Raw genomic sequence first — 24,206 nt, forward strand, 5'->3', positions numbered from 1 at the left:
ATTTGGTTCGATCTACTGAGCAAACACCAAGAGCTTGTTCTTCACGAGCTCCACCTCCTCCGGCACCAGTAGCAGACGATGATCCAGAACTTTAAGAGATATTTCAAGATATCGACGATCATGTACCTGAAGACGAGCCAACACAGCAAGAGGATCAAATGAATCCTTACTTTCGATCATTTGTGGAGTCATTTGATCTAAGGTTTGCATCTATAGAATCCCATTTAACCGCTATAGGGGCTCAACAATTGGAATTTCAACGGGATATGCGCGAACATTTCGATGCGCTCACACTCGAGATGCGAGCACAATATCCTCCTCCTCCCGATCCTCCCTTGGATGATTAGACCTTGCCTTGCTTTAGTTTTCTTGGATCGAACTTAAAACTCATTGTTAAAACATTTTGAATGTTTTTGGATTGTTTTATTTTAGATGTTTGAATTTGTTATGGATGTTTGGATGTTTAATCTTGAATGCTTTGGATGATTGAACTTAATCTATATATTTGGTTTGTTTGAAATTTTAATTTGATCGTACTTAAGCCTTGCATCATTTACATCATATTTAGAATATGACCAATTTACCATTGCACATTATGCATGAATATTGATTTATGATACTAATGGCTAACCTTTCTCTTGATTGTGATCTTAGCAACTTAAGCTATGTTTATTTAAAATCAATTGGCTAAATTATCAAAGCCTTGTTTAAAAATGTTTTAGAGTCTTTTTGATTTAACAAAAAGGGGGAGAAGAAGTGTTATAGTAAGGGGGAGTAATTTTACAAAATTAATTCTCAAAAATGTTTTTCAAAGAAAATCTTAAAATTACTTAAATGTTTTGATATATCAAAAAGGGGGAGATTGTTGAAAACATTTTGATGTTTCGATATAACAAATTAAGTATAAATGAATTTTAAGATTTTACAATCTTGCTCAAAGTATATTCGATTCAATTATTCGAATATCAAAATATTACTCCAAGTTTTTCAAAGATCAATTTCAATCCTTACTAAAGTGTAAAATTTTGTTTTAAACTTAAAATATTTTTGAAACAAATTTTACAAATTATTTCGAACCAAAAGCTAGCCAAAAATAAATTTATTAAGGGATGTACCAATACACTCATTGATGCATCGATGCACACCCATTTCGAATGCATTTTGTGTACCGATGCACAATCCATGCATCAATACACTCTTGAATATTTTGAAACGTCGAATGCATTTTTCTGTACCGATGCACAGACCAAGCATCGATGCAGTCCTGGCTCTTTTGAAACATCGAATATAATTAGTGTACCGATGTACCCCTAGTGTACCGATGCACTAAGTCTCATAACTGTCGAAATATTTTAATTTTACACACAGTGTACCGATGCACCTTGACTATGCATCGATGCACACACACTCCCAACTGTTTTAATAATTGATAATTACACAATAACAACTCTATTGACTTCACCAATGATCCCCAATGTTCAGAAGTGATCGAAGGTGTGTTTAAACAAGCTTATAAACCATTGATCAATAACAATTAATAAGATAAGCTAGAGAATCAAAGAGAAAGCATCAAACCTCAAGTTTGAGCATTTTCAAGCCTATTTCATTCAATATTCATTTTTGCTTTCAAGAACACTTATTGTGCTCAATTGTATTATTCTTGAGTGTTCTTTCTTTGTTCTAGAATTGTGCAAACATCTTGCCTTGTGAGGTTTTTTTGTAAGTTTGCAAAATTTGTACTGTTCTCTTTGGGAGAGAGTGTTCTCAAGAATTTGGGGTATAATTCTTGAGGGATTTGTAAGGTTACTCTTTGTCCTCAAAAGAAACAAAACTTAGAGAATTTGTGGAAAATCCTTATTGTGGATAGCTAAGGTAGTGGACGTAGACTTTGTTTGAGAAAGTCGAACCGCTTTAAATCGATGTGCAATTATTTTTAATTTTCTGCAAAAGCTTCCACCAAAATTTTTATTGCCAATTCACCCCCTCGTGGCTATTTAGTCGATCGATTAACTCAACACTGCATAATCTTAAACAAGGCCAACAGAGTATGGAGGATTACTATAAGGAGATGGAAGTGGCAATGATCCGAGTCAATATTGAGAAGGATCATGAAGAAACCATGGCGAGATTTATTGCCGGACTCAATCCAGAAATTGCCAACACCTTGGAGTTATAACATTACATTGACATAGATGAAATGGTGCAAATGGCAATGAAGATATAAAGGCAAATACGAAGAAGATCTACATCTCACAATGCCATACCTACACCTTCAAGATGGAGTCCAAACAATTTGAAAAAATCTACTCCTACTCCTAGTAAAGAGAAGGTCGAATCATCCAATGCTCAACCATTGAACAAGGAAAATCGAGGAAAATAAACCCCTGAACGATCAAAAGACATTCAGTGCTTTAAATGTCTCGAGATGGGGCATGTTTATACACAATGTCCCATCCGAAACACCATGCTTATACATGGAAATGGTGATATTTAATCTGACTATGAAGAAGAAGAAGCATCACCAACCGAAGTTGAGGAAGAAGTAGAAATTGGGGCTCCCATGGAAAAATAAGCTCTAGTGGTTAAAAGAAGTCTAAGAATACAAGTGATAGAGGACAATGCACAATGAGAAAACATCTTTCATACGCAATGTCATATGAATGAAAATGTATGTTTCATGATCATAGATGGTGGGAGTTGTACCAACGTAGCAAGTTCAATCATGGTGGAAAAGTTGGGATTAAAAACCTTGAAGCATCCAAGTCCATGTAAACTGCAATGGCTCACTGAACGAGGAGAACTTAACGTTAATAAATAGGTGATGGTTTCTTTTTCAATTGGAAAATACAAGGACGAGGTTATGTGTGATGTCATTCCTATGCATGCTAGTCATTTACTTCTTGGAAGACCATGGAAATATGATAAAAGGACTATCCATGATTGCTTTACCAATCAATACTCTTTCAACCGTGGAGGGAAGAAGATTATTCTTACACCTTTGATGCCTAAGCAAGTTCAAATTAATCAAATCAAGATGAAGCAAAGTGTTGAAGCCGTGAGGAAAGGAAAACTGGCATCAAGCAATGAGGAAACTAGTCAGAAAACAAGTGCTTATACATCTAAGTACTTGTTACAGAAATGCTTATTGTCAAGACGCAAGATCGAAGAAGATTTTTATAACCTTGAAAATGCATAAATTTTCTTTGATTTGCAGGATGTTCCAAGCGACATAACTTGTCAAATTATGAGGATAAGGGACATGACCTTCAAAAAGCCAAGAGATGAGTCTAATGAGAAGTAAAGGGAGACAATATTTCATCCAAAGGACGTGGCTTATGAGGGTTCTAAGGACATTTCCATTCCAAGAGTCATAACCTTTCATGATTCAATGAATACATCTATTGGAATACCAAGGAACATGATTTTTGGGATGTTAAGGGACATAAATGTTCAAAGCAAAATGTCTTCAACAGACTTGAACTTTGAACATTCACCTAACAGGGAGTATATCTTGTTTTTAATTATGTTTAATCAAATTTTTACTTATGAAAGTTTTCTTTCTTTTCAGATCATGTACTTTCAAAGCATTCATTCAAAGGACATGAACCTTTTCATAAAGGTACCTGAAGAATCTATAGAATGGAATGACACTAGGAAAATAACACGTTTCTATTTGAGAATAAATCGATTAAAAGAATGGGAGGATGATGTGATCCAATTCAGCATCATGTTTAACTTTGCATGTCCAACCTTTCAAGGGAAGAAACTTTCTATCTTTCTACACAATTATGTTTATTTCGTTTGCTATAACATAGTTATATTCATATATATACTACATCTATAGTTATAATGATAATAACTTGTTCATTACTATGTGAGGCATAAGTTACTATTATATATTATAGTTCACATCTTTATCTTATACACATTAATATAGTTCATGTACTTAACTTATTCTTCATGTTTTAAGTGTAGGTACATTCGGCCACAACTTGGGAGCTATCTTGGAGCTAAATGGTGAAAGCAACAGCAAGGAAACTTACATGGAGACGATTAGGAGAGCTTAAGGAACATTTGGTGAAAAGTTATCTGGAGAACCGTGAGCTCATAGCTGGATTAAGCTGAAGATTTGAGCTACAAGATGACTTAAATTCAGCTAGGGAGTTGCACCATCATCATCACCACTTAGGACACTTCAAATATGTCCAAAGTCAATTTGTGAAATTGTGCCTTTTCGTGAATAGTTGCCAACTCAAGAGGAACCTTTCCACAAGGAGCTGCCATAATGTTCATCATGTTACAACTCACCTATGGCCAGCTCACCTCCAACTCATTCACCCTAGAACTAGTTCAAACATGAAAGGTTACCTTCCAACAATTGTGCCCTTTCATGAATGTTGCTGCCCATGAAGATGCCCTTTCATCAAGGTCCACGTTGGTGAAGAGTTTACATCCATTGGAGGCCTAAAACATGAAGAGATATGAGACAAGCATCATGCCTATTCGGCCACCATCCACATTCTTTGCACATGAAGAAATTGGCGCCAAGATGAACCAACACAACACCATTCGGCCAAGGAAGATGACTTTGGCGCCAAGATGAACAATAATATCACCATTCGGCCTAGGGAGATGCATCTTCATCCTAGCCGAACCAACATGTCTTATTTGAAGGGATACTCGAACCATCACCATGCCAAGGGACTTCTCCTTTTTCATTTAAAGCATTATGTATTTTCAATTAAAGTCATGTACTTGACGAAACACTAGGTGACTATTCGGCCAAGCCCTCTCATTTCCTATAAATTGAGAGGCTTGCTTTCATTTGTACTCATCTCATTTCATAATATAAACAACCTTTGTGAGTTAAATCTCTCTTCAAAGTTCTTTGAGAACTTTATCGATTAAGCAATTATATTTCTTATACTTGTGGCGTCATTCCTTCACCTTGATTCCTAAATTCCTAGATTTTATATCTAGTGGGTTGAAGACACCATTACCACCCCTCAAGCAAGTTTGTGAAGACAGGGGTTGTGCTCTCTAACATAGCTTCTTCTTTGGTGTGTTTGAGATACACCATCTTCCATACAACATCAACACCATCAATCATCTTCCATCAAGACCACCAACATCTTCATTTATAATTCCGCAGCCAACTCTTTTCCTCTCTTTTATTCCATTACTTATATTACTTATCCCTTCTTATATCAATACTAATTCCAACTCTTTATTATCTTTGTTGCAGCCATACTTATAATTCAAGGGCATTACTACTTGTCATTCTTAGATAGGGACAACAATAAGGTTATCTATTCATTTCCATTGAAAAGTGTAGATGAGCCTATATCAAATCTTGAACTTAAAAAACTGCATCTGCCAAGTGCATATACGTTATGAATAATTAGTGTATTTACTGAATCTCTATACCTTATGATACGTGAATTTGACTACATTTTGATTCAACACATGATCTGCTGCATTGAAATTAAGATTAATACATATTAGATTTTTCCCAACCCTTAAATTTATAATAGTCCAAACAATCATAAGCTTCGAATATGGACACTTTCGACTTTTATGGACTTATTTTCCACTTCACATTTGTGGTTGCACTGACCGTTTATTACCAAATTTTATTACAACATAACCATTATTATTACGTTTATTAAAATAATAGCACTAATATTTCAATACCAAATTCTCGACCACTTTACCAAATTTTTATAATCTTGACTAATATTTATATTGTTCCACCAACTAACCAAAATAGTTACTACATTTTCTAACCTGGCCCACTACCATGTTGATAATTATCTTTGGAACGGAACTTTTTAAGCATAATTATAAAATTATAAATAATTATTTTGATTTCTATTTCTTTTAGGAACATTTTAGTTTTAACGTTTCAATTTTTAATCAAATGTCATATTGAAAGGAACTTATTAATTGATTAACAATCAACACATATTACTATAGGTGAGCAACACCGGGTACCCGCTTATTTTTTTGAGAACCAGAACCAGATCCTGTTGCACCGATTCCTAAAAATGGGAACCAGAACCGGAATCTGTTCAACCGGTTCCGGATACCCTGTTATTTTGACAACTTTCTCATTCAACCTGTTAATTGTTACACATTAAGTGAGATGATATGCTACCTCCATGTTAAAATTAGGCCTTTTATAACATGTTAATTTATTAAACTAAAATGCTACTACTTATCACAAGTAGAACCCTTTTCTATATAAAATTTATCCACCATTTCATACTTAAATAGTAATAAAAACACTAACCCAAAGTACATATTACGAAAACGTAAAGTTAGAAATCAATTACAACAAGTTTAATCCAAATTCAAAAGTATAGGTCACAAAACGCATAAAGTCGCAAAAAGTCCAAACCAAGTACGTTTACAACTAAAAGATATTACACAATATTTGCAATTCCAACACAATTTTTGCTCAATTCTCAAACTTTGATGCGGTGATGCCCTTGATGTTCTTCTGACTCCTAGCACAAAGACAAATAAGTTATTACAATATGCCCCAATTTGTAATAAAAATATATTAAACTTACATGTAAGAAAATAATAAATGACAATATGAATTATAATTTACCTTGAATGAGATTACTTAGTAGTTTTTACCAATGGCGTCATTAATTTGTGTCACGCAACTATCACTCAATTCTAAAAACAAAAAACACATTCACTAAGTTATAATATACATATAATTTGATAAATGAATAAAAAAAGAGAAGGAAAAAAAATAATGAAAGGAAAAATAATATATCTGCCTTTATTGAATGAAATCCAAGAGATTGATGTAGTGATTGAGTGCTTCATCAATGAATACGTGTGACAAGGAGAAGAGACAAAGAGTGACTGCAGCTGTTAGGTGGGTGAGTTACGGTTTCTAATTTTTGGCTCTATTTTTTTTACTTTTTATGTTCAAAGTATTTTTTTTAGTATGGACTCAGTTTATTTGGGCTCTAATATTTTGGACAATATAATGTTATGCGATTCTGGTTCCAGTTTCAAGGTATCTGATATTGGAACCGCTTTTAGCCGGGTACCCAACTAGTTCAGGTTTCAAAATTTTAGGAATCGGAACCGAAATCAATAGGGTTCTTATTTTGTTACCCGGAGCCGGAAATGCTGAGATCGATTCCGAAACCGACGGTTCTTAACCGATTTCGATTTCAAAACAAGGTTTCCTATTCTTTTGCTCACCCTTACATATTACTGATATGATACTTTTAAATATGTTTATTTATTAATATAACATATATCAATCATTATTATAGATGATCTGACACATGCTTAATTTTAAAAAGCATGCTTTAAAAACGCTTCTAATTCACAGTCGAACTAAAAGACGTGAAGCTCACCAAAATGCTCACCTCTAAAGATTTTCGGGACAGGCACCATGCGATGCGCTTCTGCCGCCTTTTGCCCATCACTTTATTTGTTTTTTATTATAATAAATAATGCCTAAATTTTTACTTTTTTCTGTCTAATACCCCACTTTGTACGTTTTTTTTACCACTTGATACTCCAATTCCTCTATTTTTTATTATAATAAAATTAAAATAAATATAACATATAATATATTAATTTATTATAATAAGCAGAATCCTGTCACATCATGTTCGTCTCTTTCTCTATTTTTTATTTTAATAAAATAATATATAGAATAAATAGAATATAGAAATATTTAATATATAGATCAATAATAAATATATAAATATTTTTATAATTATAATAAAAAATTATAATTATAATATTAATGAAATTTATTTACAAAATTAATATGTTCATCTAATTTTTTTATTAATATTACTCATTCTTATATCTACGTTAAAAATAAATTATTACAATTCATTAGTTGCAATGAAAATATTTGATTGAAATATTAACCAACTAAAAATTGTATAATTTTTTAGATAAAATAATAAGATTATAATATTTTACTTTAAATTTATAATTATAATTAATTATTATATACACATTATAAATTAACATCCCTAACATTATTTTATACATTAAAGTCTTCATATTTAAACATGCAATTATTAAATTATTAGAATGTGATCTTAATTTTGTGTGAATGAACGCAGTGTGAGGAGGAAATTAACTGCTTCAGGAGTGAATTAGAAGCGTATCTTTAATAATTATATGCATACACAAACAAACTTGCTTAACTTGAATCCTGATGACGACTAAAGCACATGCTTTTGAAACTTGAAACTCAGACTAAAATGAAAGCATATTTTGATCGCTAACCAAAATATGGCTGCAAATGTACTTCCCTGTGGATATCTTGCGAGGAAAGGCTCAACCTACTGCTGTTTGTCTCGTCTTGCCTTGGAACTCTCCCCATTATTCTTGGGCCTCCCGGGTGCAACCTTGGCAGGAGTTGAACGCTCAGACTGAGAGAAGAGAATCATGATTTGCATGAGAATGGTAACAACGGCTAAGCCAACTGTTGACAATGCAATCCCTTTCCACGAGGATAAAAGTGAAGACCATTGCAGAAATTTGAGAGCTCCATAACCCAAGAGACATGCCCAAGAAGAAACAATCTGATCCAAGAATAAGAATATTGTTATCATATTTAGTTGCAGAAGCAAAAGCATTTGAATAAAATCAAAACGAAGATCGGTTAATTTAACATAAAGAATCTCACCAACAGTGGTTTAATCGGCCTACCAATATCCTGTAATGGTTGGTCACTAAAAGTGTCCTCAGCTACATGTTTGTCCAACAACTTGTCCTATACGAGAAATCGAACAGAAACAAAACCTTAAGTAGGAAACTAAATGCATGAACTAGCATGCACAAGAACAAACATTGTTAACCATTATGCAAAAAAAGACAGATTCTCAACTTTTCAAGGTGACAGAAATCCTTGTTTTCCTTTCAATCATAAGATTATTTCAGACAAGCAAACAAGACCACCTAGAATAGCACCATGCTACAACAGTAGATAAATAGAACTCACTTTCTCAACAAACAGATCTTTACACCATTGTGCAACAGCCTCGTCCGTTTCAGGCAGTTCCTTCATAAGATGTCGCTTAACATGTACATGCACCTGCAAGCAACAGTATATTTTCATTAACTGAATGAACCAATAGAAAAGTCACTGCTTGAATTATCAGCTAATATATTTGAGATCAACCAGGTACAGTTTTCATCACAACTCCAAAATAACATGTATCAAGTTTCAACCATATGGAAAGAAGAGGGAAACACAAACATTTCCTAAACTCAATTAGTTGCTTCACAAAAATGATAATCCTAGCAACACAACCAATTGAAGTTGCCACACAGTATGAACAAGTAGTTAATAATTCTTATCGTGCCAATGACCAACAAAATTTTTGCTCACTCCATGAAATTCTAAAGAACAGAGAAAATATTAACAAGTTATGAAGCCTGCACATTTACTTCATGCTCTCTATGGATTCATCAGAAATACTTGACAGCATGGTATACCTTAAACTGAAAACAATTTTCATCATCATGCTGAATTTAGAAGCAATACTTTCTAGTCTTGAAGAGATGAGGAACAAATTCCCCCAGGACATATCATTATGAAAAAAAATGAAAGCAACGTTAACATTCATATCGATATATAATTATGCAAAAATGTTAAACTTGCTTTACACAGCTTGAAATCAAAATTACCACTGAAGATTGCCCCTTGAAAAGTCTAAGCATTGTAGGCGAGGGTGAGCTTTTAGGAATTGCCACTGTCATGTCGTAAACAGCTGGAACAAATGAACGCATATGACTTACAGCTGAAACAAAACCCTGAAGCAACAGAGACAATGTTATCAGGCATACATTTTCATATAGAATTACTATCAGTAAAGCCCACAAGATAAGTGATCAAGAGGAAAATAACAAACTTCAGCATGACAAATGAGAAAATTAACACCTAGTCCAACATGGTTGAGGCAAGCTAAGGCGCTCAGCATTGAATAAGTGTGCCAATAATAGCACTAAACTTGTATTGGAAAGAAAGTTAGTATCAGCAGGAGGTTGTAACAAAATCTACCTAGATTAAACAGAATACTATATGGTATTTCAGGGAAGAAAGTTATCAACATGAATACCGGACCTAAATTCAGGTACCTAAATATCCATAAAAAATATAATTACAAAAAGAGCACCTAGTTAGAAGGTAACAAAGATTTCAAGAAATGGGAGCAGCAAGAATCTGACCTTTGTACGAGGAATTAAAACATTTCTAGGCACAGGCAATCCTTGTGAGGTTGCATATTCTTGAGCTGCTATTAGCTTTGCTTGTGTAAAGCGTGTTCCTTCTACAAAAAGTGCCAACCAAAATGGTCGTGGGAAATCCTTTAAACGTTGAAGACCTGCCTGCAAATATAATTTCCACAAGATTCGAATGAGATGAATACGGGTAGTTTAAAAACAAGCATGAACAAACAAACAAGTAAATAAAGCAATATTAATGGTCAGGCATATGCATAAAACCATGAATTTTTTACATGTGTATCCAAAATTTGAAAGCAAACTTTTACCTTTAATGTGCTTTCATCCTTGGCCCAGCTTCGTTCCAAAAACAGATACTCAGAGAACCACATTGACCAACCTATAACCTGAGCATATCAGACATGAACTTGTTATCATTCTTCACAAGTATACAAAAATGTAACATCATTTGCTTCTCTAATAAACAAATTTAAAAATTTAAAATCAGAAGCATGCAGTGAAAACATCACATAGTGGGATGCCACAAGGGAAAGGAAGGCGAAAAATAGTTGACTTCAACCACTACACTGCACTACCTACCATGCGAAAGACTGACACCTAACTTTCACTATTAAATGTAGCAGGCACATAATAGCATTTGTTTATGATGTTGTAGTTCAGATAAAAGAAAAACTACTAGTTAAACAGAACTGCTTCTGAATCATGCAGACTAACTTCATGAATAATTTGCTAAAAATACAAGATTTTCAAGAGACCAACCTTACTGCAGTGTAAAAGAAGAAGCTAATGTGACGAAATAAAACAGAGGAATCTTGACTAGAGTGACTCGCTAGTTATCTTAATTTCCTTTTTCAATTTCAATTAAAAGATAGCATGTTTACGTACTGAAGATTAACATAATTACTAACTTAGCTAATCACATCTCAAATGTTTACATAAATGAACATGTGCAGTGGAGGTCTGTCTGCAAAGGTGTATGGAAAAACATGTACACAGCATGGTCATCAGCTATAACCAATCAAAATTGAGGATTACGTCTAAATATCAGCTGAAAATAAACAGTTCATCATGAAAACTATCTCAGTGTTCAAATTTGATACTTCAAACATATGATACCAACACATACCGGTAGGAATTTTGATGACTTCTTCATTACAGCTAATGTACTGCCAAGACAACCTGATCGCTGCGAAAGCAAATTCAATTGTTTCTTAACCAGACAGCACTTAAAGGGACAAAAGATCATGAAGTTAGAATGTCAAATAGCAAATTTTGGAAAGCGCAATGGAAGCAAATAATGTACTACTCAACCGAACGGGATGCAAAAAAATTGGAATCGGAATAAATTAATTACAGACCTGTGCTAAAACCCATCCAACTAGCCAATCAATATCACTTTTGTGATTGCATATGACAAGTGCATGTTCCTTACCTGGAAATTTTAAATATCAGATGATAAGTACACCATTTGAAAGAAAAAGTTTAGGATAGGAGGATACCAATTATCCACGTAACTTGAATAAGTGAGAATAAGTTTCCTAAAAAAAAGAGATTAACGTTACCCATTAAACTAAAGCTTTCACGATCAGCGAACACTTTAATCTGCAGAGAACAAAAGCTTGTTTTTAGGAGACTAGTAGACCACTTAAGCTATAACATTCATAATACCAATTTTTTCAACATGAAAAGAATTTGGCTCACTAACAGCCAATAATTAACACCTCAATGGCTCAATCAATATCTAGGAACATCTATTAGCCCTTGGAGAAGACAAAACTTCATAATAATTGTTCAAGTAATATTTGCATAATTATTGAGCCGAACTAAAAACTGCCAAATCTTTAAGCCTAAGGACATCAAAGATACTAGTTGGACAACAGGCTTTCAACCAACTAAATACTACTATCAACTGGAGTTATCAGTCACTGGAGGCATGAAAAATTCAACATTGCGCAAAACTCTCATTGTCTAAAACATATAAGTAACATCCCATCTCAGGTTGAGATAGAAAATTCATCATTCCTATTTATTGAAAAAAAAGATATGGCCAAACTGGAGTCTCAACGAAAGCAGAGAAATTCTTGGCGTGGATTATATATCTTATTGCTAAGAAATAAGATTACTTTTGAGATTAACTGTTTGCAAGTATAGTAGGAAAAAGAAGGAAAGAACATATTTGATCAGCATAAAACTTACACATCATAAATGGTTTCAGCATGTACAATACTCAAAAAGGATTTCAGCATTAGATTATAAATTTTCAAAACTACCCAAAAAAGAACATTGAGTGATTAAGAACAAATGATTTTTAAACAACAAAATAAAGGAGCTCATTAACACCTTAACTCCTGCCCACCAATCAACAAGCCAAACCAGTTGCAGCCACAACAACTCTGCCAACACCCTATTGATCTTTCTATATGTGTTCTTGGACAGTGGTCGAATGAGAACAAAGCATACTGCCTGGAAAAAGGAGGAAAATCAAATTGCATAACATAAAAAAAAGGTCACCGACAACGAGAACATTTACACATCAGCCAACTATCAAATTGAAACAACTTTTTCTAACAAATTAAATTTTGATTTCTACCCAAAAAATAAATAAAAGGCAACAAAAATGGACTCTTAAACTCTTAGTCTCATTTATAGCATCAAATGGTATCGTGAGGTAAGGCAAGTAAACACGGTGACAAAAGCTGAATGTGTCATCAAGGTGAAACCTAAAGATTCTGATTTAATTCTCTATTTAGAAAATTCTATTAGCTAAGAAGTAAAGTATATTCAAAACCCGGATCACATGCCAGCTTCTTAGTAATCTCCGCCAAGAAACATCAAATAGAAAAATGAACAGATAAAACATTTACGGGCATTTTCTTTCAATGCAACCACAGCAAATTTGAAAAGAAAACAAAGAAACTCAGAACGCAAAAATCACCAAAAGAGAGCAAAAAAGAGACTCCACATAATCGAATCAAAACAAGAAGCAGATCACCTAAGAGGTTAGAAGAAAAGCAAATATATCAAAAATCCTAAAAAGAACCTGAATGAGATTAACAGCGAGGCCGGAAATGAAGAAAAGAAGGCCCAATGGGACGATGACAGCTGCGGCTGCAATCGCCATGAACACCACAAGCACTGGAGCGCTCGAGATTCGCAGAGAAGGGAGGGTTTTCAGTGAGATTTTAGATTACAATTAATAAAAAAAAGGAAACCAGGAGATGATGCTAAATCTTTTCTCCTTTTATATTTGTGAGAATTGATTCCTGGAATACTTATAAATGGTAAATAGTGATTTTAAAAAATGGATCATTTTTCATTAATAACGTTGTGAAAGTGCGTGCAGAGATAGAATAATAGAAAATGACCGTACTATGAATATAAAAATAATATAATGAATAAATGCATTGAAAACAGTGTTCCCATTTCAAGCAAAGACAAATTAATAGGGAGGTCGGGTTGGTGGACAACCCTTGAAATAATCTCGTCTCTTTTTTTTTTCAGTTCCATTTCCATTTCAATCCATTCTTTTTTATGACTTGTTATTTGATTTTCCCCATTTAACCTATCGACTTGGAGTTTTTATCTTTGAAAAGAATTTTGAAACGTGAAGAGTCGCTACCAATAATTTAAGGTGTGATTGAGACACCATAAAAATCAATTATTTTAGTAAAACATTTTACTTTTATCAAAATATCAAGTTTTATGCGAAAATCCAAAAATTAGATTTGGGAATCAATTATGTTTGGGGAAGGATCCCACAAGCGCCCAAAAATTGGTACATAGTTGATTACCATATATTTAATATCAGAAATGTTGAGTTCGAACTTTATTTAATTTAAAAATAATTACAGATGCAAAGTTAAAAAAGAGTATTCGTTTATTAAGGCCGATAACATTCTCCTCATAGCATGAATGCGGAAGATCAACTATTGTGTCCGATAACTGAATATTGCCTCGATATTTTAGAAATCATGAAGCTGTTTTGAAAAGGATGTCGCCTATTTTGGGAATCACTACTAGCAACCCATGAGCATACTTGCGGGAGATATATTATTAATTCCCTAATAAGTGAACATTGTCTTAGGTTTTAAAAATGCAATCAAACAAATTTTATTCGTCCTAATTAACTAAGGGTGATTTAAGACTCTCTCTATTCTAAAGTGTCGAATTATAAAAGTTAAAGAACCTAAAGATACAAACCTAGAAGTGTATGTTCTAATATTAACCCTATTTGATTTTTAAACCAATTATTGAATCGAATAACCGAAATGGTCCCTCGAGCATTTACGCGATGGCCAACTCGAATTATTCCCTAAATTAAGAGGACTATATTGAAATCTAGCAAAAAATGAAGGCTCTATTTAACCTATTTATTATGTCAATCTTAAAGGTCTAATTGAAGTTCGAGGACTAAAAGGTCAAAGATCTAAAATACTGAGTTCTATGAGACTAGAATTTTAAGGACCTAAGTCTGTAACACCCCAAATATCGGGTCAATGACTAAAGTGTAAGTATTGAAAAGTTAGTGGTTTAATCTCGATAATTAGAAAAGTTTCAGGACTAATTTGGAAAAAATTGTATATAGGACTTATTAATAAAGATTGAAGGTAGAAAGGGCAAAATGGTCTTTTGTCATGAAAGGAATTAAAAATTCATTTATAATGTTATTTAAGCATGTGGGAAATGAGGAAAAAGGAAATGAGGATTTTGGATACTCTTCTCTTCTTCTCATCCACCGTATGCTTCCATGTTTAAGGTAAGTTAATTGAAGTTGTTTCATTCTTTCATTTTTGATTTGGTTTTGGTTCCTTTGGTAATATAGAATCTTCATAAAGCTAAAAGATGAGTTGAAACTAAGAGATGGATAAATTAATAATGATTTAGTATTGGGTTTTTGAGGAAATTGTTAGGAAATGATGAATATTTGAATTCTAAAGGAATATTTGACTTGTCAAGGGTTTAATTAAGGGATTAAAAGTATCAAAAAGAATTAAGAACATGTTTGAAGAAGTGATATGATTTTTAGTCTCAAGAGTTATATGGATAAATTTGGATATTAAAGGGGATTATTGTATATAAGTTAGTTGGGGTAAGTGTAAGTAAGTTTAAAGGCTTGAATGGGGTATAAAGTAGGAGATTTAAGTGAAGATGGGTAAATTTTTGAAATGAACCATAAGAATTATGGGTAAGGGTATCGGTACTGGAAGAACAATATCGATACTATAAGGTTAAATTTAAAGAATTTTGTTTGAGCCGAAGAACGATATCGATACTAATTGAATTAGTACCAGTACCGATGTGTAGGTATTGATACCAAGAGGACGATGTCGATACTGTAATTAAAAGGGGATTTTTATAATGCTAAAATGGTATCGATACTGAAGTGGGTATCGATACCATAGAAGAGAAGTATTGGTTCTGTAGGAAGAGTATCGATGCTAGTTAGTTTGAAATGTTAAATTAAGTGTTTTATTCGTTCAAGTAAAGATTAATTGGGTATGTGTAATTGAGCTCTGACATTCATGGGTCATATTAATGTGTAGATTTGATTGGAAACAAGTGTTGAACGAATGGACGTGCAAAGTTAGTAAGCTAAAGTGAAAGAGGTGTTGCTTAGGGCTTAATTGAGGCAAAGGTGAGTGCTATTTATTTAAATAAATTATGATTGGAGGAAGGCTTGCGATGAGGCAACCTAAAAATGTTTTTAAATAAAATGAAATGACATGAGTTTATGTGAAAATTTTCTATATGAGTATGATTCATATAAGTAAATGAATAAGTGGAATAATGATATGTAATATGAAATATTTATGTGAATCACTATGAATATATGTTATGTGATTAAAGGAAAATATTGGAAAATGCTATGAGAAATAAAATACTTTGAATAAATGTTGAATGTGAATAAATAAGAAAATTGTATAATGTTATATCACAAAGATCTACGTGAAGTGTATGTGAAACGTGATAAGTGTATATGTTTTATAGAACATAAATGATGTGAAGAAAAATGTTCTAGCGAAAAATGTGATCTATGTGAAATTGCTCTATGTGAAAGTAAACTAAGAGAATGTACTCTATGCGAATAAGATACACTTTAACTAGTGAAACTCAAAATAATTATAAGTTAAAGCCCAATGTGTATATATATATATATATATATATATATATATATATATATATATATATGAGAATTAGTGGTATAATTGGCATGCCAAGAGTCGAGGGTTCTATGTGGTCCTTCGGGACAATCTATGTGGTCCTTCAAGACAAACCTATTTGGCACTTCGGTGAAAACCTATGTGGCACTTCGGTGAAAATCTATGTGGCACTTCGGTGCAAATTATATAAGCTGTGGTGACAGCATTAGTGCACAACCTCAATGTACTCACATATCTTGAGTTCTCAGTATTATATGTTGGGCCAAATAAACAAATGGATATGAAATGAAAAGTGTATAAGTTTTATGTAGTTTATATGAACTAAAAATGATTATGAAAGTGTACATTGTTTAAAAGTCTATATTATTAATAACATGAAAGGTATAGTCAAGAATAAAATGAGTATAAATTCTTCAGTGATTAATAAAAGATGTTATAAGTTATAAGACTTGTGATGTTTTGTAATTTAATTTTTCTTTCAATAAATTTATACAAATGTTTTCTTGTTTCTTATTACTCATAATGTCTCACTAAGTCAATGACTTAGCGTGTGAGTGTTTTTACACATAAGTTTAAGAGTATGCGAGATGTAAGCAAGACAACATAACTTTACAGATTTTTAGATTAGAGAAATGTGATATTGTATGTGATAGTGTCACAAGAAGGTTGTTGGCATGTACCATAAAAAAATTAAAGTATAGATGCTTTGATATGTATTTTTAATTATGATGTATTAAATTTTATGTTCTTTTCATGTTTTAATCGTATTTTAAAAAGAGTCAAAGAGTTTGAAAAGTCAATGTGACACATCGGATTCATATCTGGGACGGATACGGGTTGGGTGTTACATTTAATGATATCAGAGTCTAGGTTGAGTCAAGTTTTCGAAATAGACCAGCCGGTCGAATGTCAAAAATGTTTGGTTTGTACATGCCAACAAAATAATAAGTATCTCTGATCTGATAGTGCAATGAGTATGTTGTCCTTGCTAGTATAGTTAAGTGATTAGATATTAAGAGATGTAAGACTAAGAGGTCTTCCGAAGTGAAGGGAGAATTAGAGTTAATAAGTGAAGTAGTAATACGGTAAAGTGAATAATAGACACCTTAGTGAGTACTTTCCGAATTATGGGTGTGATTTTGAAGCAATTTCAATCATTTAATTCTTCAAGTTATTAGAATAAATGTTGTTAAAGAGTTGAAAGTTTAGGAGTACCTGAGTTAATGAAGTAACTGAAGAAGTCTGATTTTGCGGATCTTTGGTTAGTGAAGAGAAAATTTGGTTGGAGTGTTTCTACTATTTTGAAACGAATAAGTTGGATGGAGTGGTCTCACTGCTAAGAGGTCGAGCACATATATGATAGATTACATGTGATAAAGAGAGTAAAGAGGTTCTCAATGAGGATATTTAGAGGTAATTATTATGAATTTATGGATGAATATAGTCCACAAAGTAAAGTAGCAAAAAAGAACAAGTATCCTCTTCTGGGGATTTAGAATAATCTTGGTGGCAAATTAGATATATTTGGTTGTTAAGCCAAATAGATGGGTGAGATTAAATAAAGACATGAAGTAGAATCTTGATTAATGATTTAAACTTCAGAAAGAAGTTAAGGTTGAAATGGTAGAAAGTATAAAATAAGTACGAGTTATGAGTGGCTGGAAGTGAAAAAGTTATTTTGAATTTGAAATCTGTTGTAACTCTTTTATTATTCAAAAAATTATGGAGAAATTCTCTAAGATTCTTCTCTATTAAGTAAGTTATTAGTAGGGAAGACAATAGTTATTTGGATTGTAAGAAACAAGGAAATGCAAGATAAGTAATAATAAGATCTGTATGAAAAGTAATTAGGTTTCGTTCAAAGTAAAGAAATATTTAGGATGTTATGATAATAAAGAAATAAAAAATATTTTTATTCTGTAAAGAGATAAAGACATAAGGAATATAAGTAAACGGTTTAGAGAACCAAGTGTGATAAAAGATTATATAGAGGTGTAAATGATAAGCTTGACATGATGAAAAAAAAGTGTTAAATAAATTTTAAATGAAAGTAAACAATTTCAGTTCTTAGTAGAAATGAGAAAGATTTTCAATGGATTTTGTAATTAAGTTATTTTGGTCATCGAATAAAAAGGATTCAATCTGAGTATTTGTGGAGCAAGTAATAAAGACCATGAATTCCATTCCAGTCCGAACTGATTTTTTTATGGAGATAGTCAGACTACATGGAGTGCGAGTATTAATTGTATTTGAGGGGATTATGGTTGACCTCAAGGTTTTTGAATTATTTGAGCAAGGTCTATGGAATTTGATCAAATTTTTTCCGCTATTGACCATCCGCATGTAGTTGGTTGGTCTAATAAGGTTAATCAACTTTTAAAATTTATGTTCATACATGTATGATCAAGTTTAAAGGATTAGGAGAAAAATGGTATACTAAGTTGAGCAAGCATAAGTGTGGATTCTGTAAGGTTTTATTCCGTTGCCACGTAGACTCTGTTAAGAGGATAAGGATATGTATAGTAAAAAAATTCAAAATATAGTCGAATGAATTCCAAAGAATGATAAGAAATATACATTTTAGTGTTGGTCAAATATAGAATAAGTAGAAAAATGAGAAATTAAAGATTTAAGTTTGTGGAGTGGTTGTATGCCATGAAAAAGAGTTCACATCAGGTAGATTTTAAATGAATATCATGTTTGCAAGTTATGAAATTTTCAAGATAGCTTTATATGAAGTTTTTTATAGAAGAAGATGGGACATCATTAAGTTGATTAGAATTGAAAGATTGAGACTTAATGCGACCAGATTTGATTAAAGAAGTTGAAGATAAATGAAGATTATCAAGGATAATCTTAAGTTAGACAAGGATAAACAAAAGTTATATGTGGGGTTGAAGACATAGGAATTTGAATTTCAAAGAAAATAATGTTTTTCAAGGATTTGACAAAAGTTCAATGTCGTTCATGTTTTGACATTTAAGAAATATTGATTAGATCTTTCTTAAAAGATAGCATGGGAAGAAATATAATTTTAATCTGTTTTGATTCATAAAGAAGCACCAGTATGGATTTTAGTAGAGGAAATAAATAACTAAGAAATGAAATAAATCTGTCAGATACAGTTCTTTTGCAAATTGCAATTGAAAGAAATAACATATAAGCGTGAAATGGACTTAAGGAAACAAATTTCTTGTCTTTTTGTACAGTGAAAATTTGAGGATGAATTTTCTTAAGGGGGAGAATTGTAACACCCCAAATATCGGGTCAGTGACTAAAGTGTAAGGATTAAAAAGTTAGTTGTTTAATTTTGATAATTAGAAAAGTTTCAGGACAAATTTGGAAAAAAATTTGTATATAGGACTTTTTAATAAAGATTGAAGGTTGAAAGGGAAAAGTGGTCTTTTGTCATGAAAGGAATTAAAAATTCATTTATAAGGTTATTTAAGCATGTGGAAAATGAGGAAAAATGAAAGGAAGATTCTGGATACTCTTCTCTTCTTCTCTTCCACCGTATGCTTTCATGTTTCAGGTAAGTTAATTGAAGTTGTTTCATTCCTTCATTTTTTATTTGGTTTTGGTTCCTTTGGTAATATAAAAGCTTAATAAAGCTTAAAGATGAGTTGAAACTAAAAGATGGATAAATTAATAGTGATTTAGTAAAATGGTTTTTGAGGGAATTGTTAGGAAATGATGAATATTTGAATTCTAAAGGAATATTTGACTTCTCAAGGGTTTAATTAACGGATTAAAAATATCAAAAAGGATTAAGAACATGTTTGAAGAAGTGATATGATTTTTAGTCTCAATAGTTATATGGATAAATTTGGATATTTAAAGGGGATTAAAAGGGGTAAGTGTAAGTAAGTTTAAAGGCTTGAATGAGGTATGAAGTAGGAGATTAAAGTGAAGATGGATAAATTTTCGAAATGAACCAGAAGAATTATGGGTAAGGGTATCAGTACTGGAAGAACAATATCGATACTATAATGTTAAATTTAAAGAATTTTGTATGAACTGAAGAACAATATCGATACTAATTGAATTAGTATCGGTACCGAAGTGGAGGTATCGATACTAAGAGGACGGTATCGATACTGTAGTTGAAAGGGGATTTTCATAATGCTAAAATGGTATCAGTACTAAAGTGAGTATCGGTACCATATAAGAGAAGTATTAGTACTATAGGCAGAGTATCGATACTAGTTAGTTTGAAATGTTAAATTAAGTGTTTTATTTTGTTTAAGTAAAGATTAATTGGGTAGGTGTAATTGAACTCTGACATTCATGGGTCATATTAATATGTAGATTTAATCGGAAACAAGTGTTGAACGAATGGACGTGCAGAGTTAGTAAGCTAAAGTGAAAGATGTGTTGCTTAGGGCTTAAATGAGGCAAAGGTGAGTGCTATTTATTTAAATAAATTATGATTGGAAGAAGGCTTGCGATGAGCCAACCTAAAAATGTTTTTAAATAAAATGAAATGACATGAGTTTATGTGAAGATTTTCTATATGAGTATGATTCATATAAGTAAATGAATAAGTGGAATAATGATATGTAATATGAAATATTTATATGAATCACTATGTATATATGTTATGTGATTAAAGGAAATATTGAAAAATGCTATGAGAAATAAAATACCTTGAATAAATGTTGAATGTGAATAAATAAGAAAATTGGATAATGATATATGAAAAAGATCTACGTGAAGTGTATGTGAAATGTGATAAGTGTATATGTTTTATAGAACATAAATGATGTGAAGAAAAATGTTCTAGTGAAAAATGTGATCTATTTGAAATTGCTCTATGTGAAAGTAAACTAAGAGAATGTACTCTATGCGAATAAGATACACTTTAATTAGTGAAACTCAAAATAATTATAAGTTAAAGCCCAAGCTATATATATATATGAGAATTAGAGGTATAGTTTGTATGTCAAGAGTCGAGGGTTCTATGTCGTCCTTCAGGACAATCTATGTGGTCCTTCGGGACAAACCTATTTGGCATTTCGGTGAAAACCTATGTGGCACTTCAGTGCAAATCTATGTGGCACTTCGGTGCAAATCTATGTGGCACTTCGGTGCAAATCTTTGTGGAACTTTGGTACAAATCTTTGTGGAACTTTGGTACAAATTATGTGAGTTGTGGTGACAGCATTAGTGCACAACCTCAATGTACTCACATATGTTGAGTTCTCAGTATTATACGTTGGGTCAATTAAACAAATGAATATGAAATGAAAAGTGTATAAGTTATATGTAGTTTATATGAACTAAAAATGATTATGAAAGTGTACATTGTTTAAAAGTCTATATTATTAATGACATGAAAGGTATAGTCAAGATAAAACGAGTATAAATTTTTCAGTGATTAATAAAAGATGTTATAAGTTAAAAGACTTGTGATGTTTTGTAATTTAATTTTTCTTTCAATAAATTTATACAAATGCTTTATTGTTTCATATTACTCATAATGCCTCACAAAGTCAATGACTTAGCATGTGAGTGTTTTCACAAGTAGGTTCAAGAGTATGCGAGATGTAAGCAGAATAAGCAAGGGCGGGACAATATAACTTTACAGATTTATATATTAGAAAAATGTGATATTGTATGTGATAGTGTCACAAGAAGGTTGTTGGCATGTACCATAAAAAATTAAAGTATAGATTCTCTAATATGTATTTTTAATTATGATGTATTAAATTTTATGTTCTTTTTCATGTTTTAACGTATTTTAAAAAGAGTCAAAGAGTTTGAAAAGTCAATGTGACACCTCAGTTTCATATCTGGGTTGGATACGGGTTGGGGTGTTACAAACTCAATAATTTCTAAAGTTTGCAGACTAATTAATAAACTAAAATCCTAAATATTATCTAAATTAATCTAGTAAAAAGGGACTAAGGATAAAGTGTTTTTTATTATTGATAATTAATAAAATTTAAAAAGTCGAGCAATCGATTTAAGTAATTGGACATCTTATGTGATAATTCAACTCCAATTGCTCCCTAATTAATAACTAGGGTGTCGTCCTAATTTCTAAGTTTGATTTGAGCGTTAACCTAATCTAAGAGAAAAAATCTTAAAGCTTAAAACTATGAAGTATCGAAATGTTTAAACATAATTAAAATAAATAAAAAAAGGAAAAAACACAACATAAAAAATAAAATAAGCATAAACACAAGGGCCAAGTTGCATAAATATCAAATTACTAAGCTAAAAAAGAACAAATTAAACATATAATGGGGCAAAATTAAAATAAATTGAAATTTAATGGCTAAATCTAAACAAATAATAAAAATATTAAGAACTAAAATGAAAACTCATGCGAAAACTATGGGGACCTAAATATAATTATCCATTTTATTTAAGCCTAAAAATGACTTGTTAAACTAAAAATGGAAAAAATTCAACCAAATTAAAATAAAATTAAAAATGTCACTACACAATACTAAAGTGTAAAAACACCTAACTTGCAGGGACCAAATTGAGAATAACCCAAAAAAATAAAAGCATGCAAGAAAAGCGAAAATTATAATTTTAAACCCGACAAATGGATTTAATTCAAAAACACGCTAAAGTTAGGGGATTAAAATGCAAATAACTCAAAAAATTACATGCACGCAAGGAAAAGGTAAAATAATAATTTTGGTCCCTACAGGTGACCATAATGCAAAAATACGATAAAAGTGGGGGGACCTTAGCGTGATTTGCCGCCAAATTATTTCTATAAATATCTAATTCCTTTTCTTTTAAATAATTTTAAAACCAAACCTTAAAAAAAGATAAAATGCTCTGTTTCCCTCGTCGGCTGCCGCACACGACGATCGAAAAACCCAAAACCCCATATCTAAACTTCGGCCACCATAGAGACGGGTTGTTCATCTCGCCCATTTCAGGTAAAAAATCTCCCTTTCATCTACCTCTTTTTTACTATAAAAGCTTGGTTGTCATTTTGATTCAAAAACTAAAAAACATTGACTTTTCGGTTGTGTTCTGAAACCTAGGCTCTTTGTTTTTTTGCTGGTTATACGAAATTAACAAGGTTTTTACTCTTTTTTCTTACTTTTTTAGAAACTAAAATGTTTTTTGTGTTTTTATTTTCGAAACTAAAAATTATTTTTCTTTATTTTTATATTCGAAGCTAAAGGAAGGCTTTTTATTGTTTTTGCTATTCGAAAGCAAGAAAAACAAAGTTCAGTTACTAACATACGGGACCGAAAAACAAAGAAGAAAAGAAAAAGAAATATACCCCGAACTATTCTGTCTTTTATTGATTAAAAACGAAAAAAAGAGTCCTTGTACATGCGTTTCTTTGGGGTTTTATACCCATTACATAGAAAAGAAAATCATTCAGATTTTTCTTGTCTTCTTTGTTATTTTCGCAGGTAGCATGGAGTGTGGTCTTGGTTGTGGTGGCATGTGGAGTGATTTTCTGGGGTTAGGGTAGAGAATGGTAGCCTCTTGTTGAGGGAATTGGGTGCTACCCTAGGATAGGGTTAGACCGGGCCGTGTTTAGTTTGGGCCCAAGTCAGATTTTAGGTAATTGGGTGGGTTTGGGTTTTATTTTGGTTTGGTTTGGTTTGGGTCTTATTTTGATTTAGTTTGGGCTTGAGGCCCGATTTGGTTTGGGGTAGAAAATGATGATTACAACCAATAAAATATGGCCTCACTTTATTATATAATCAATGATAAATAGGAGAAGAAGATGGAGTGATCGTCCCTACGTATGTAAATTTTTGTATATTTTAATTTTATATTTATTTTTACTTTTAAAAATTTATAACTTTTTCTTCT

General features: G+C 32.0%; 1 protein-coding gene and 1 non-coding gene across 2 annotated transcripts; both read right to left on the reverse strand.

Moving 5' to 3' along the window:
• Positions 1-8,218: 8,218 nt before the first annotated feature.
• Positions 8,219-13,434, reverse strand: LOC120130170 (1-acyl-sn-glycerol-3-phosphate acyltransferase 2-like). The gene is made up of 11 exons (XM_039147477.1): positions 13,286-13,434; positions 12,586-12,708; positions 11,808-11,847; positions 11,604-11,677; positions 11,372-11,431; positions 10,554-10,631; positions 10,231-10,389; positions 9,691-9,816; positions 9,002-9,094; positions 8,687-8,773; positions 8,219-8,582 (listed from the first exon to the last, which is right to left on the reverse strand). The coding sequence occupies exons 1-11, from the start codon at positions 13,364-13,366 to the stop codon at positions 8,340-8,342; spliced, it is 1,164 nt and encodes a 387-aa protein (XP_039003408.1). The 5' UTR covers positions 13,367-13,434; the 3' UTR covers positions 8,219-8,339.
• On the reverse strand, positions 12,159-12,231 carry LOC120130249. The gene has a single exon (XR_005516815.1). It is a non-coding gene; the product is annotated as a small nucleolar RNA SNORD83 (small nucleolar RNA).
• Positions 13,435-24,206: the final 10,772 nt, after the last annotated feature.

Source organism: Hibiscus syriacus, unplaced genomic scaffold (assembly GCF_006381635.1).
Source record: "Hibiscus syriacus cultivar Baekdansim isolate YM2019G1 unplaced genomic scaffold, ASM638163v2 tig00110528_pilon, whole genome shotgun sequence".
Lineage (NCBI taxonomy): Eukaryota > Viridiplantae > Streptophyta > Magnoliopsida > Malvales > Malvaceae > Hibiscus > Hibiscus syriacus.

Bases quoted from the DNA above. Each gene is read 5' to 3' on its own strand.
- LOC120130170 (XM_039147477.1), bottom strand. From the start codon at position 13,366: ATGGCGATTGCAGCCGCAGCTGTCATCGTCCCATTGGGCCTTCTTTTC. The intron at 10,390-10,553 runs GTAAAAGTTTGC...TTATATTTGCAG, and splicing joins AGGATGAAAGCACATTAAAG to GCAGGTCTTCAACGTTTAAA. The intron at 9,095-9,690 runs GTAATTTTGATT...TGTTGCTTGCAG, and splicing joins TCAAGGGGCAATCTTCAGTG to GTGCATGTACATGTTAAGCG.